A 14,425-nucleotide genomic window follows, 5' to 3' on the forward strand; every position below is an offset into this window, starting at 1 on the left:
ATATCCTTATTTTTACTATAGACAATCTAAACCGTGTGGTCCACCTGATGGAAAGACCTGATCTCGCACAGATATTTCGTGTTGGCACGTATGTATATGTGAGCAAGGGTATGGCTCCAACAGGTGTGGTGGAAATTAAATCAATCTCCCTCGGAGGAAAGGAGATAAAAATCTTGCAAATCCGGGTCCTGGTTTGCTTGCATCATGAGTTATTTGATACTCTGGCAGAGATAGATACTTCATGCACGTGCGTCCATGAAGTCGTAGACTTAGCATACATATAAATCAAATTGAACCGTGTAGATAGTGAGGCCCACTTTAGATAGGCCTCACACTAAACAATGGGATTAATTGAAGAATTCTAAACTCTAACTATGGATATTTGTTTGTCAAATTGGGTACGTCAGTTCTTCTTCATCTCAACCGTTCATTAAATGAATCGTTAATTATGTAGTAAGGGCACATCGTCAGCGTAAATCGTGGTCCATGAATGGGGTGCTTTGATCTGAATTACATCTACGATAAATTTATAATTTTAAGTGCATACTATGAACTATCATACAATGCCAGAGTTTCAATTCATGAACTTGTGAATTGGTTGGTAACCGAAATGGACTAAATATTGGCATTTGGAGCGGTGGGTGGTACATCTTTGAGAATCATTCCACCCACTTATATATATATATATATATATATATATATATATATATATGTATATATATGGAGAGAGAGAGAGAGAGAGAGAGAGATGACATGTATGCATACACACGTATAGGTAGCTATATATAGATTGTTTATTTATGCATGGATGTACCGTGGGCCGGACTTGTGCATGCCGGCATGGTTCAATTTATAAGATCCAGACCGTTCATCTTGCTGGTCAAAGATCAGTCAAAAAACGAGCTGGTCGGATCATCAGATGGGCAATGCTTAACTAGATGATGGATGGATAATAGAAGGTTCATATTCAATTTACACTTGTGGCTGCAGTTTAAAATCCTGAAAATTCAATGTACATGTTTGAGCTGAGCCAATTAATTAACCCGTACGAGTTACCTAATTTTTTTTTTTTTTATAATGTTTAATATTTAAAGTGCAAGTTTTTGGTGTGCAATTCAAGTTTCCCAGGTTTATTGAGTTTTTTATTTTTTATTTTTTATTTTTGTTTTTGTTTTTATTTTTTATTTTTGTGAGTTTGTTGTCTTATTTAGGACATGTTTAGAATGCGGTAGCTAGAATTAACACCATCAATACACAATGATTATATGTCTACAAATTTTATGATATTTTGACGGTCCGATCCCATCTCATGCTCGGAGTCAAATTCTTCCTTTGAAAAAAAAAAAAACACTTTTAAATGAAACATACATTAGGTGAATCATGGAATTATAATCAACATATCAGATTTCATTATTGACGCTAGTCATTTATATACATATGCAACTTAGTAGCCATATGTCAAGGACACCTCTAGATGGGCAACATGGATAAAACTCATGCATCAACGTGGGGGCTCATAAGTGCAGTGCATTTCAAAATCTACCAAAAATTCCACCTTAATTAAATGATGCTGGTCTAATTCTTTTCATTGTTTCCAAATGCTGAATGAAATTTTACCTACCAAATCCAATTCAACACCATGTTGTTCTACACACAAGACAAACTCCATTTTATTATTATTATTATTATTATTTTGCCTCAGCCTTAATTCTCCAAACACAATTTTGGCCAATTTGGGTTTTTTCTGAAGACCTGATGAAATATGTTTGAGTCTACATTACCTGTGCAAGCTGGGCTGAGTCTTTTGGAGTTTTAAAAAGCATGCATGTGACCATATGACCATGGGTATGACTGGTATGTTGTTGTTTAGGACACATGCATTACGTGTTTGGGCTTTTGCCTCTTTTGGTTGGTAATATAATGCCATGCTTATCTTTCAACAACAATAATAATAAAAAATCCGATAAATTAAATGAGTACGGGTGCTTTTGCGTTGTGCATCCGCGTTAAAATACATTGCTACAATGGAAATATCCCTTATCCTATCCATAGGTTGCTTGAGCCTTACATTGGCCTTCCAGAGCCAACACTATACGAAGATTTAATTAAGAGATCAAAAGTTTGAAATAAGCCAAATTTAATATTTTTGTTTGGGATATCCTCCATCTACAGTAAATCCTACGTAAACTTGTATCAAGATCCAACAGTTTATTCTTAAACTCCACATGTAAATAGGGGTGGCTGTGGTCCGCGGCCTCGCCCAACTTGTATTATTAGGACTAGGATCTCGTCAAGATTAGAATGTATCATGGCATATCTTAATCTTTCAACTCGTTTAACGTGGTATCAAAGTTTTATTTCTGGTCATTAATCCTTAAATTAATTTGACCCTAACCTGCTCTCCATCTACTACACATCTTTTGTGCAACTCTGATGGAGCTTAGGATGCCAGTTTTAGGAATGTAGTGAAAATTGCTTTAGTGCACAACCTAAAATGTTTTATTTTTGGTGAAGAATATTGAGGATAGACTGTCCATCCATTGCAATCATTCTTGATGGGGAGACAATTTCGCCGGTAATTGGGTAAAATAATTGATACAAATCATTATAATATCCCTTAAATCAATCAACTTTAAGAGAAACATCAAATTACAATAATAGCGATTTCTCGGTAAAGGTGTATGCATATGGTGCAACCAAAAGGTTTTGCAACCCATTTTATATAGTCATCTCATGGTCCGAATTGTTTGATCTATGTAATTACTTAGTAATTAATATTTCTAAGTAAGAACATCCAATGGGCAATATAAAAGGATGAATTGTATAGATTTTACTCATTCGTGTTGGATACCACTTTTTCTTTCAATAAATAATAGAAGAAATAAGAATATCCATTGTCACCCCCTTGTGTGTTCCAAGGTGTGGATTCGCTTGTGCATATCATATGTTGGCAATCTATGCATGCTTTCATGGCCCAAATGATGGAAAGCTTGAGAAAAAGGCTGTGTTGGGGATCTACCATCTACCTTAAACAAACCCATGCCTTCAAAAAAAAAAAAAGAAAAAAAAAAACTGTGCATGCACGCATGTGGGTATCAAGAATTCATGTCTAATAACCCCTTACTCCTGTTATGTATTTCTACATGTAGGCTAAGGTGTACGTGCACATATTGTGCATGTGCAAGCCCAACAATTAACCGTCCAATAAATGTCCACCAATTTGATTGTCAGCTAATCAAATAAACAGGCACTGCCACATGGCTTATTCTATGCCATTCATCTAGTTCTACCAAATCTTGGTAAAAACATTGTCCCTTTATGTTTCTTGCCATTCAGGTGTTGGTCTTGAATTTGGCTACGCGGGATGCCTAAGTATTTTGCGGGCGTGCCATAACCGATTGTGTCCAATTCCAATCATGATTGCCGACCCCTAGCATTGAGATATAACGGTGCTTAGTCGTGGTTCGATTGTCCATTTATTCAACCAACTGTTAAGCGAGATATTGGGCGATTTGCGGAGGTTAGGGCTTTCCTCCGATGAATTCTTTTTTGCCTTGAAAATTAAATATTTTTAAAGGTGCAACAATTATATAGTTGAATGGATATAGATGGAAGGTGAATATAGAAATGAGTGAGACTTAAAGAAATAAACTGTTAGAATTAAACTCATCTTGAATTGGATCACATGAATCCTTTGCATTTATAGTGTTATAGAGTACAAGAGTCTGTTTGAATATACTACAATTTGAATTGAAAATTGAAATTTGAACCCTTCATGGATAGAATGCTAACCACCCGAAGGTAGTTGCGGTGGAGATGGGATAGGATTGTTAACATGCCCCCTCAAGATAAATGGCGAACTATTCATGACGTGAAGCTTGGATTGTAATAAGTGGAACAAGGCAGATGTTAACCCTTTAGTGAAAATATCAGCTATTTGATCAACTATACCCACATAGTGAACAACAAGATCACCGCGAGTAACTTTTTTTTAGACAAAATGATAATTCACTTCAATATGTTTGGTACAAGCATGATAAACAGAATTGGAGGCAAGTGAAATAACACTAATATTGTCACAATAGAGAAGATGAGGATGTTGCGGATAAATAATTAAATCATGTAAGACCATACGTATCCAAAACAATTATGCAGTTGTGACGACAAGAGAATGATACTCAGACTTAGTGCTGGAGCGAGAAATCGTGGGTTGTTTCTTAGCACTTTAAGAGATCAAATTAGGGCCGAGAAACATAGCATGGACAGAAGTAGAACGACGATCATTAGGATCTCCTGCCCAATCAGCATCAAAATAGGCCTGAAGAGTGAAAGGAGCATTGCCATGAGAAATAGTGCCCTTAAGAAGTTGCAAGATACCATTAACAGCCAACCAGCAAGTCGATCGTGGAGCATGCATGAATTGTCATACTTGATTAACAACGAACGCAATATATGGCCTTGTAACGGTAACATATTGTAAAATACCCACAATACCCCAATATACATGAGGATCTAATAAAGGATCACCGTCGAGCTTGGAGAGCTTAGAGCCGGAAGCAACAAGAGACTTAAAGGGTTTTGCATCTTGCATATTCGCGACATAAGAGATCACCAATATACTTTGATTGAGTTAAATACATGTCAGTTGGAGTACGAGTAACCTTGATACCAAGAAAATAATGTAGGGACCTTAAATCTTTCATTTTAAAAAGATGATTAAAATAAGACAAGAGAGAGTAAAGGTCATTACGATTACTTCTAGTCATGATTATATCATCTACATATATAAGTAAAATAGTAAACTCTGTGGTCGAATGACAAATAAAAAAGAGAATTATCAATAGTAGAACCAATGAACCCCAAGCCATGAAGATAGGTAGTGAGGTGAAGATACGATGCACGTGGGGCCTTTTAAGCCCATACAAGGCTTTACGGAGCTGACAAACATAATTCGGCTTAGAGGAATTCACTATGTCATGTATACTTCCTCAGTAAGAACACCATGTAAAAAAACATTTTGCATATCAAGATGTCGAATAGCCCATTCATAATGAAGAGCAATAGAAAGAACTATCTGAACTGTAGTATTGTAACACCCAGACCAAATGTTGTGACGTCCTGTGGTGTCCACTAGCGGATTTGCCATAGGACCGCACTAGATGATCGCATGATACACACGTGTGAGGGCATAAAAAGCTAGGGATAAACGACGCAGAGAGCCACTGTCGCTAAGTTATGATAAAGCAAGTCACGAACGCAATCGAGCCCAAGCATGATCAGTGTCGGGAATGGGCCGTAATGCCAGCCTTTCCAACAATGCACTATGACAGACTAAAATGATCGTAAATCGCCCGTGGAAAATCCAATGAGTCCGAAACTATAAAAAATTATGGGCCTCATTGGGCTTAAGGTCCATCACGGATGGTGGACCCAAACGATGTCTCAAACTACGTAACTTGGACCGTGAAGGCAACACTTGAAAAGCGCGACTCTTTGGGATCTAAAGTCCAAAACCCAAAACTTAAGTAATTTGGCCCCACCACTAAAACGGCAAGTTGCGGCTTTCCAGCCGTTAAATTATAATCAAACTCGGGCCACAGGCCAGGAATATTTCCCTACTCTTATTCGCAAAGCTAAGGCCCTGATCGAACGATAGTGACTGTTGATCGCAAATCGGGCCCTTGCGGTCAATTGGGTCATCCGTTTGCCACCAAATTTGGAACAATCGCTCATCCAGCAATAGGACACTTGCTCCATGACTCGGACGGACCAAGGGGCCACTGGAATAGCCCCAGGCACCAGAAATCAACCTAATAGGGGTATATTTATTAGAATGAGAGTTCCTAGGGCCATTTTGACAAATTCTCAGACTATATAAGTCCCAAAATCTCTCTCCCTCACTCCTATACAAATTTTGCTGTAAGAAGGAGAGAGAGAGAGAGAGAGAGAGAGAGAGAGAGAGAGCTCCAATGAGCCAGAAATTGGGAAATTTCCCTCTCCTACCACAGTCCCGCGTCAAAGCTCACAACTCCATTGCCGTAGAAGCGGTCCACCAGCAATCGGAAGGTATTCGTCCAGCCCTCTTCCAAGTTTTAGCACATTAGGCCACTTGCATGCACCCTAACATGCGAATTTTATCAGCACAAGGCATCGACACACCAACTCGCGGGACCGGCACGGCAAGCCGTTGAACCATTCCTAAGTACGGGCCAATATCCTTAAGTGGCCAATTATCGAACCTATGTTGGAATTAATGATTGTGTGTGAGAAATTTGCTTTGCATGTTGATTTACAAGAAATCCGTTAGTAGATATTTCGTTATAATCTGCCTAAACTTGTTTAGAGCAAGAGATGCTTAATTTCATGCCAAATTAGACCAAGTCTTTATAATGTTGCCCTTTCTCCTTGCTTCCCTTCTCATTATGTAAAATTGAATATAGTTCATCCTGAAATATGAGGTAATTTGGGCGAAATGTATCTCATGTCTCCTATACATTTAATTTGAGTCAAATAATTGCAGATTATTTACATGCATGCCTGAATTTTCTGAAATTAGAAGTAATATATGACCTTCTTATGATATTAAGCAATTTGAAACTTATTTACATGCACGCATAAACTTCTTTTGCAATTAGAAGTAATTCATGATCCTCTTATGATATTAAGCAATTGAACCTTATACATATGCATGCCTGAATTTTCTGCAACTAGAAGTAGATTGTGATTTTCTCTACAACGTTAAGAAATTTAAACCCTTTGCCGTGTTTGGCGAGCAAAACTTCAAGGTCCGAATGGGCAGCCCCACCGGTAGGCCACTCAACGACCAATCTGACCCATTTAGGTTGAATACAGATAGTCAGGAGTAGTTGGACTACGGGGGATGCTCGCACCCAATGTCGTGTGTTTTGCAGTTCGCCTGAATTGGGCAAATTGGCCCACTAGCTAACCAACCATATTTGTTAACCATGTATGCTCACACTTGTTTGAACATGGGGCACCCTACGTCCATATATCGCCCATTGTTAACCATCATGATGCGATCCACAAGTCTCTGAAGTCGAGCATGGTGGAATGAGATACTATGCTCGAGTTGTCGGCCTACGCTGGGGTGACGAGCCTTCCCGTAGTGACAGCGGACAATCTTATCTTACAATATTACCTTCGTATGTATTATCTGGGAGTAGAGCTGGGCATCGGACCGAGTCGGATCGAATTGGGTCCAACTCGACCCAATCCGAAATCTCAATAACCTGACCTGAACTCGATCCGATCCGGGACCGAGTCCGGGTCACCTGACTCGAACAGATCCGGAATGTGTATGAGTTGATCCGATCCGAGTCCGACTAAAATCCTATCTCAAATTCCATCTCAAAACCCTAAAATCACAGACAGAGAAGAAGAAGAAGAAGTAGAAAAGAAGAAAAAAAAGCTCTAAATCTGTGGCCCTAAATTCTATCTCAAAACTCGAAATCTATAGCTCTAAATTCTATCTCAAAACCTTAAATCTGTGGCCCTAAAACTCGAAAGAAAGCTCTAAATTCTATCTCAAAACCCTGAAATCACTATTGAATGATGAATTTCATAACCATAAAAATCCTAAATCTGTGGCCCTAAAACTCCTAAAATTGGAAGCTCTAACTCTCCAATTTCTGCACTTGAGAGAATGAGAGATAGAGAGAGAATGGGAGAGAGATATCTGATGCCTGATAGTGCGTAAGGGCTTTGAGAGAGCTTTGAACGTCGTGGATTTAAAAATACATCATGGTGGGTCAGAGAGCTTTGATGCTAGCTAGCTGGCCGGTGCGGGGTCACCTTCCAAACGGCGTTATATGCATCAACATAGGAGGCAGGAGTTGGAGCTTTGAGAGAGAGAGAGAGAGAGAGAGAGAGAGAGAGAGAGAGAGAGAGAGAGAGAGATAGGCATGATCGGGTGTTTTTAGGTTAGGTGGAAAAAATGGCTTTATATAATACCCGATTTCGGATCGGGTCGGGTTGTCGGTCCCGATCCACCAATATTCGATTTCGATCCGAAATTCGTTTGGATCTGAATTACCCAACTTGATCCTGACCGATCCAGACCATCTGTTCAGGTCGGATCGGGTCTGATTGGGTCGGATCCACCAGATCGGATGTATTTTGCCCACCTCTATCTGGGAGTGACAAATCCAAACGGATTAAGGATCGCAAGCGCAAGGCCGTCGTGGCCGCCTGAGCCTCGTGATCGAGTTAGGGCATTGACCCCGTTAGGGTGTCCCAGTTTTCCTAAACTGCTCGATGAATGGACATAACTAAATACTTGGCTTATATCTTCACCATCATATCACATTAGTTAGGTTGGCGACTCGACAGTCGAGGTCACATTAAGGGAGTGTTGGGCATATGGGAACGTAAGATGGTATCGCTCGAGGGAGTGTTAGTTGCGAGGGCATGCGCCATATCATAATAACATGTATATGCATGCATTAAAAAGAGTAACTAGAAACTTTATGTTTGATGTTTTTCATTAATTGTGCTTATGGAATTGATAACTTGTGTGACTTATTGCTAATGAAACCCACTGAGTTGATCACTCACTCTCACTCTGGGACGATGTTTTGAAACACCAACCAGAACTTATCTTGGATGCAAGTGTTACAGAGCTCGATGCGCTAGATGGGGTAAGGGTGGATGAGGAGGAGCTCTCTTATTTCCAGATTTTGGGCGGATCTTTGTATGCAGCCTTAGGATTAGTGATGGGACCCCAGGGTAGGGATTTTGTATATCTTTTGGGATTGTATATTTTTTTAGGACATGTTCCCTTACGTTTATCTACATTATCTTGTTTTGCTAAATATACATTTCATATTAGTTGCACTTGAGTTTATGCTGCATCGTCCACTGAATTTTTCTATTGCTTATGAATCAACTAAACTGTTCTTACCTCGAGGCCTCATGAGGCATAAGTGACACCTGGAAATTCCGGAGCCTAGCATAAATCGGTTCACGAAATTCAAGGCGTTACAAGTATACTTGATAACAAGACTAAAGTTGTCACCACAATCAAGTCCAGGTTATTGATGAAAGCCTTTGGCAACAAGACAAGCCTTGTAGCAGCGTTCAATAGAGCCATCAAAACGTTGTTTAACCTTAAAAACCAACTTACAACCTACCAAATTTTGCCTAGGCCGAGGTGGAACCAAGGTCCAAGTGTCATGTTTCTATAAACCTTCAAATTCAAGAGCCATAGCCGCACACCACTCAATCGACTTACCTGCCTGAAATTAACAAGTAGGCTCAACCAACGCACAGTTTACATGGAAAGCACTTGGTAATAGATCCCGAGAGGAAATAAGTGTTTTAGGTTTAAAAATTCCATCCTCGACCCGTGTGCACGTTGGATGAGAGGGAATTGGCAGAGGATGATGGTGTATGGGGTTTGCCAGAGGTAAAGAAGAGAGGGATAGTTTTGGAGAGGGAGTATGGCTAGAAGATCGGGATGAGGCAGAAGGTGAGACAACGGGTGGTGAGGATGTGGGGGAGATGGGAAGTGGTGAGGCAGAGGTGGACACAACAGGAGTAGAGAAGTGGTGATTATGTGGTTTGACAAACATTTGGCCAAGTTGAACATACTCGTGGGAAGGACGATTAGCAGGAGTTGAATTCTTTACATGAGAAACAGCCTTTCTTGCTGCAGCAAAGGGATACCTAAGTTCATCAATCACGATATGGAAATTGATGAATTGTGTAGATTTTGTTTGTGTCGAACATCGCCTTTTCTTTCAAAAAATAATAAAATGAACAAGAATGTATAAATATAACACACGTGTAATCCACCAATCGGCTAGACTAGGCATACCTTTAGCCCCATGTTGTAGTCATAATTAAACCTGGATTGGGTCTGCCAACGTTAAAATTCAATGGGTCAGGTTGAGAAAGGTCAAGCACATCAAATTAATTTCATTGAGATGGATCAAATCTTTGGATGTATATAGTGGCTCATGAGGTTCCAATTTGGTTCAGAATTTTTGGACCATCTAGTAAATGGGTCAGGCTCTAGTTAATGTTGGCCCGACCCAAGCCTGACCCATCGCCACCCATACATGTGCACCAATGTGCGGATTCACTTATGCATATGGGTGCATGTGTATATGTTGGCATGATGCATGCATTCATGACTTGAGAAATAGGTCAGCATTGGGTTATCTACCATTCACCTTAAAACCTATGCCTTATTAAAAAAGAAGAAGAAGAAGAAGAAGAAGAAGAAGAAAAACTATAAAAAAAACTATGCATTCATGCATGTGGGTATGCAAAGAATCCATGTCTAACAACCCACTACTCTTGTTATGTATTTCTACATGCAAGCTGAGATGTACGTGCACATGTACATGTGAAAGACCACCAATTGAAATAAGGCGATTCAATATCTTTCATTTTAACCGTCCAATAAATGTCCCACCAATCTGATATTCAAATAATCAAATAAACTAGCACCCATTATTTAGAAGCTTTCATTTGAATTACTTAGATACCATGAATTCAATTTTTAAGTAATTTCTAAGTACCTGCGTACCATCTCTGCTAGAGTATTAAAAATTTTGAGAGAGCATTTCCAAAGATGTTTATGTTCAACATGGCAAGGCTAACAGTTGAAAAAAAAGAAGAGAAAAAAGAAGCAATGAGTTGAATATGGACACACACAAAACATGATTCAATCAAAGTGGGGCTCAAATGGTACAAAACATCCAACGGCTATCTAAAGGAGTTACATGTCCAAGCTGAAGCCGTGTACAAGCTGGTCTCCTTCCACCCAAGCCTAAGAGTCCCATCTCCCTGATGAATGGTATACCCATGTGATGGAGGGAACATATTGAGTATGAGCTGAGCTTGAGCCATGGAATTTCCACTCATCCCTACTTGTGTAAACCCATGGCGCGCCAGTTCCATTCGCCAGCTCCCGAACTTATCCTCCCCACTTCGAGCCGGCCCACCGATCGCGAGTATGTTATTAATCTCCCTTGAAAGGAGGCAGTGCTCAACACGGTGACGGCTAGGATCATCGCAAGGCAACGACGCTCCCAACGAATCAAAGATGGTCGAGTAGTAATGAAGCGATCCTACAAAACGGTCGAGAAATGTCCCCACATGAGCTAGATCCTGTTCAACGAGCGTAATGACCCTAGGCCCCAGCTGCTCAATCAATCTCATTGTCTTCCAATCAGGCCCCGTCGCATCATACAACGAATGCTGCAGCCAATGAACAGCCACGATCTCTCCACGTCGAACTTGCACCATCGAGATATCCACGTCACCGAACTTCTTAGCAATCGGATGAAACTCGAACGACATCCCAAGCCGCTTAGCAAAGCAGGATAGCTGTCTCCCCGTCTCCTCCAGTACATCGAGCGATGAACCCACTCCAGTCATACGTACATACGGTGGCCCTTCGATCCTTGTCGCGAGGATGTGGAACAATGCTGGCCATTGAAGTCCCTGCATGATATCAAGGTCGATGATGTGGACACGGTCCTGCTGATGGAAAGCCTCTAAGATTGCCTGATTCGATGTGAAATGTGCGAACTTGATGAACGGTGCGATGTTGTTGAAAACATGGAAGGCGCCAAGGACAGCTTTGTGAGTGATTAACGGTGAGCAGATTCCTAGCCATGAGTTCATGACCCTACTAGCCATGGCCTTAGCAAAGTAAGCCACGACCCTCTCAGCACAAGATGGTCCATATGGTGAGGCCATTTGGGTTAGCTCAAGCAACATTCTATTAGCTTCTGATAGGTTGTCCACAGAAATAGCCACAGCACACTCTAGGAGTAGTGTAAGTAGACTTAAACCATGTTCATCTAACCTACTTAAACCTTTTCCCATATTCTCACTAGAGTTTTGATGATGTCCCACCCAGTGGAGATCATCCTCACCGTTGATATTTATATCGACGCCTCCGTAGTCTCTCCTCGCACTCTTCCTCGGCCGCCACTCGCCGTTCTCCACCGGTGGAACCTCCGGGGACGGTTCGGATAAGTTCTTCACCACTTGCTCCATCCACTCCGATAGCTCGTGTGAATACCGCACGTCGACGGCGGTGGGTCTCATTAGGGTGGTGGGGTTCGCCGGGCTGTGGTGGCCCACCGACGGGGCGAAGCCGATGGGGTTGAAGTCCCACTGATCATGGGTTTGGATTAAGTCCAATGCTCCATGGACTTCAAAGGCTCCTTTCATCATGGTATTTGGGTTTTCACTGGGAAATTTGTATGTTGTATGAAAAGAAGGAGAGAGGGGGAGTTGTAGGCATAGGTGGGGAAGGCCTTTTAAAGACCTTGCAGGCCATTCATTCAAAGTAGTAAGAAATGGTCATTTTCTACTCTGTTACTTATTTAATGCACAGCCGGCCAGCATAGAAAGACATACACATAAATATAAATAGCTTAAGGCCAATCACACGTCACTTTGGTAGTGATTTTTTCATTAACAAACCTATATTTTAATTTGTACATGCAAATTTCCTATTGTTTTAAGGACACCACCACCTGTGGTAGTCCCCCAGCATCTTCAAAATGATGGTGACTCATCCACCTTACACGTGCCACACATGTACGACTATCCTTGCCATACAAATAGTGGGGAATATTTTGGATGGAGTGTAAGTTGGAAATCATGATGATCGCGCGATCCTAACTGTCCAATTGGTGGATATTTATTCAATGGTTCAAAATTCAGCCATCAAGATTAGATGGCTGTTATCATCTTCTCAAAGCTAACTTTGGCTCATGCTGCTTCATCTACAATTGGGTCAGCAATTTAGATGGTCTAGATTGTCTATGGTGGTTAGTCACCACCATTTTGTAAAAGGATGGTGAACTATCATAGGAGTCTAGCCCTTGTTTTGTCTAAATGGGCCATGGCCATTTGAGTGGTTCTACATTTTTAAATAAAAAATAAAAAATAAAAATGTGTGTGTCTGATTTAAGAAGAGATTTAATTAGTATAGTAGATGTCATTAGAATTGGAAAGATGTGGAAAGAACAACTACCCACCAAATAAAGCTAAACAAGTTGAATAGAATAAGCTATTTCTATAAAGGGAAGTATATGTTATAGAGGTTAGACAAGGTGTGTAATTATGATGTATGGTAAAGAATAGTTTTTTGGGATCGTTGTTTGAATAGTTTGTAATATAAGAGTATAAGGGCCTTTGGGTGCCATTGAAAATGAGTTTTAATGCATTTTTCTCCCTACTAGAAGCATATCAACGGTTGGATTTGAGCATAAGATTGCCAACTCATGTGTCTCATAAGCTCAAATTTTCAACAAATTGGGTTTTCTGTGATGCTGAGTTTGATGAACGGATTGGATTTTTTGAACACATGATGTATCTGAATAAGTGCATTAGATCGAGGAGGTCAATCCCTACCTAGGTAAATCTCATATTCCACATATGTTGGTATTTGCAAATTTAGAGCTGTTTGATAGATGTCTATAATTAATTGAAATTATGTATTAGAGATCATATTTCTTTTTATAGGGATTAAGAATAATTTCAGTAACTGACAATCATGATATTTAGCTACTATAGTCTATATTATATGTATAACATGAGTATATAATGTTGGTCAATTTTACCCGCCCAATATGTCATGGGGAGGTATTGGTGGGTCCAACATGATGCCCTCCATCCATTTGTCCAGCTCATTTTAGGACATGAGCCCAAAAATGAGGTAATTCCAAAGTTCAAGTGGACCACACCACAAGAAACAACGAAGATTGAATGCTTACCATTGAAAACTTCTTATGACCCATTGTTTACCATCTAGACTATTTGTAAATTCATTTAAGCCCAGATGAAGGGAAAATATAAATATTAGCTTGGCAACGCAATGTTTCTTTACCATCCAAACTGTTCACAAAGTTTCATAAGTCCGGATGGAGAGAACTTCCGTGACCCTTAAAAAGTTTTCAATAATAAGCATTCAATTCCCACTGTATCCTATGGTGTTGTCCACTTGAGCATTGGATTTGTCTCATTTTTGGGCTTGTGCCCTAAAATGAGCTAGAAAAATGGATGGGAGTGTTGATAAAACGCATACATCATGGTGGGGCCTACAACTTTGACACCAGCTACTTAGCTGGTGTTGGGGTCGCTAGCTAAATGGCGTTTTGTAGGCTTGGATGTGGTTGGTTGGCCCTTCAATTGAGGGGGCATTTTTATCTTTTCAGTTCATTAATAAGAGTTGCCTACTCCCACTTTTTCTCTCTTTATGCCTAGGCTAGGAGGAGTGACACCTGCGGGTCATGCAATAGAAGCGTTGGCTATATAGCATCCTTATTATGCACATGTTATTAGCTTATGTTAGAATTTAAGCCTAAAAGGAAATATTTAGCATATATTGAGCATATGTCACTCACTTTTGAAACCCTTCTTTTTCTTTTTCTTTTTA

General features: G+C 40.2%; 1 protein-coding gene across 1 annotated transcript; it reads right to left on the bottom strand.

Annotated features, from left to right (window-relative positions):
- Positions 1-10,731: 10,731 nt before the first annotated feature.
- LOC131236356 (protein SCARECROW-like) lies at positions 10,732-12,255 on the bottom strand. The gene has a single exon (XM_058233482.1). It carries the CDS (start codon positions 12,211-12,213, stop codon positions 10,732-10,734), a length of 1,482 nt encoding a protein of 493 aa, XP_058089465.1. The 5' UTR covers positions 12,214-12,255.
- Between the last annotated feature and the right edge of the window lie 2,170 nt (positions 12,256-14,425).

This window comes from Magnolia sinica, unplaced genomic scaffold (assembly GCF_029962835.1).
Source record: "Magnolia sinica isolate HGM2019 unplaced genomic scaffold, MsV1 ctg403, whole genome shotgun sequence".
Lineage (NCBI taxonomy): Eukaryota > Viridiplantae > Streptophyta > Magnoliopsida > Magnoliales > Magnoliaceae > Magnolia > Magnolia sinica.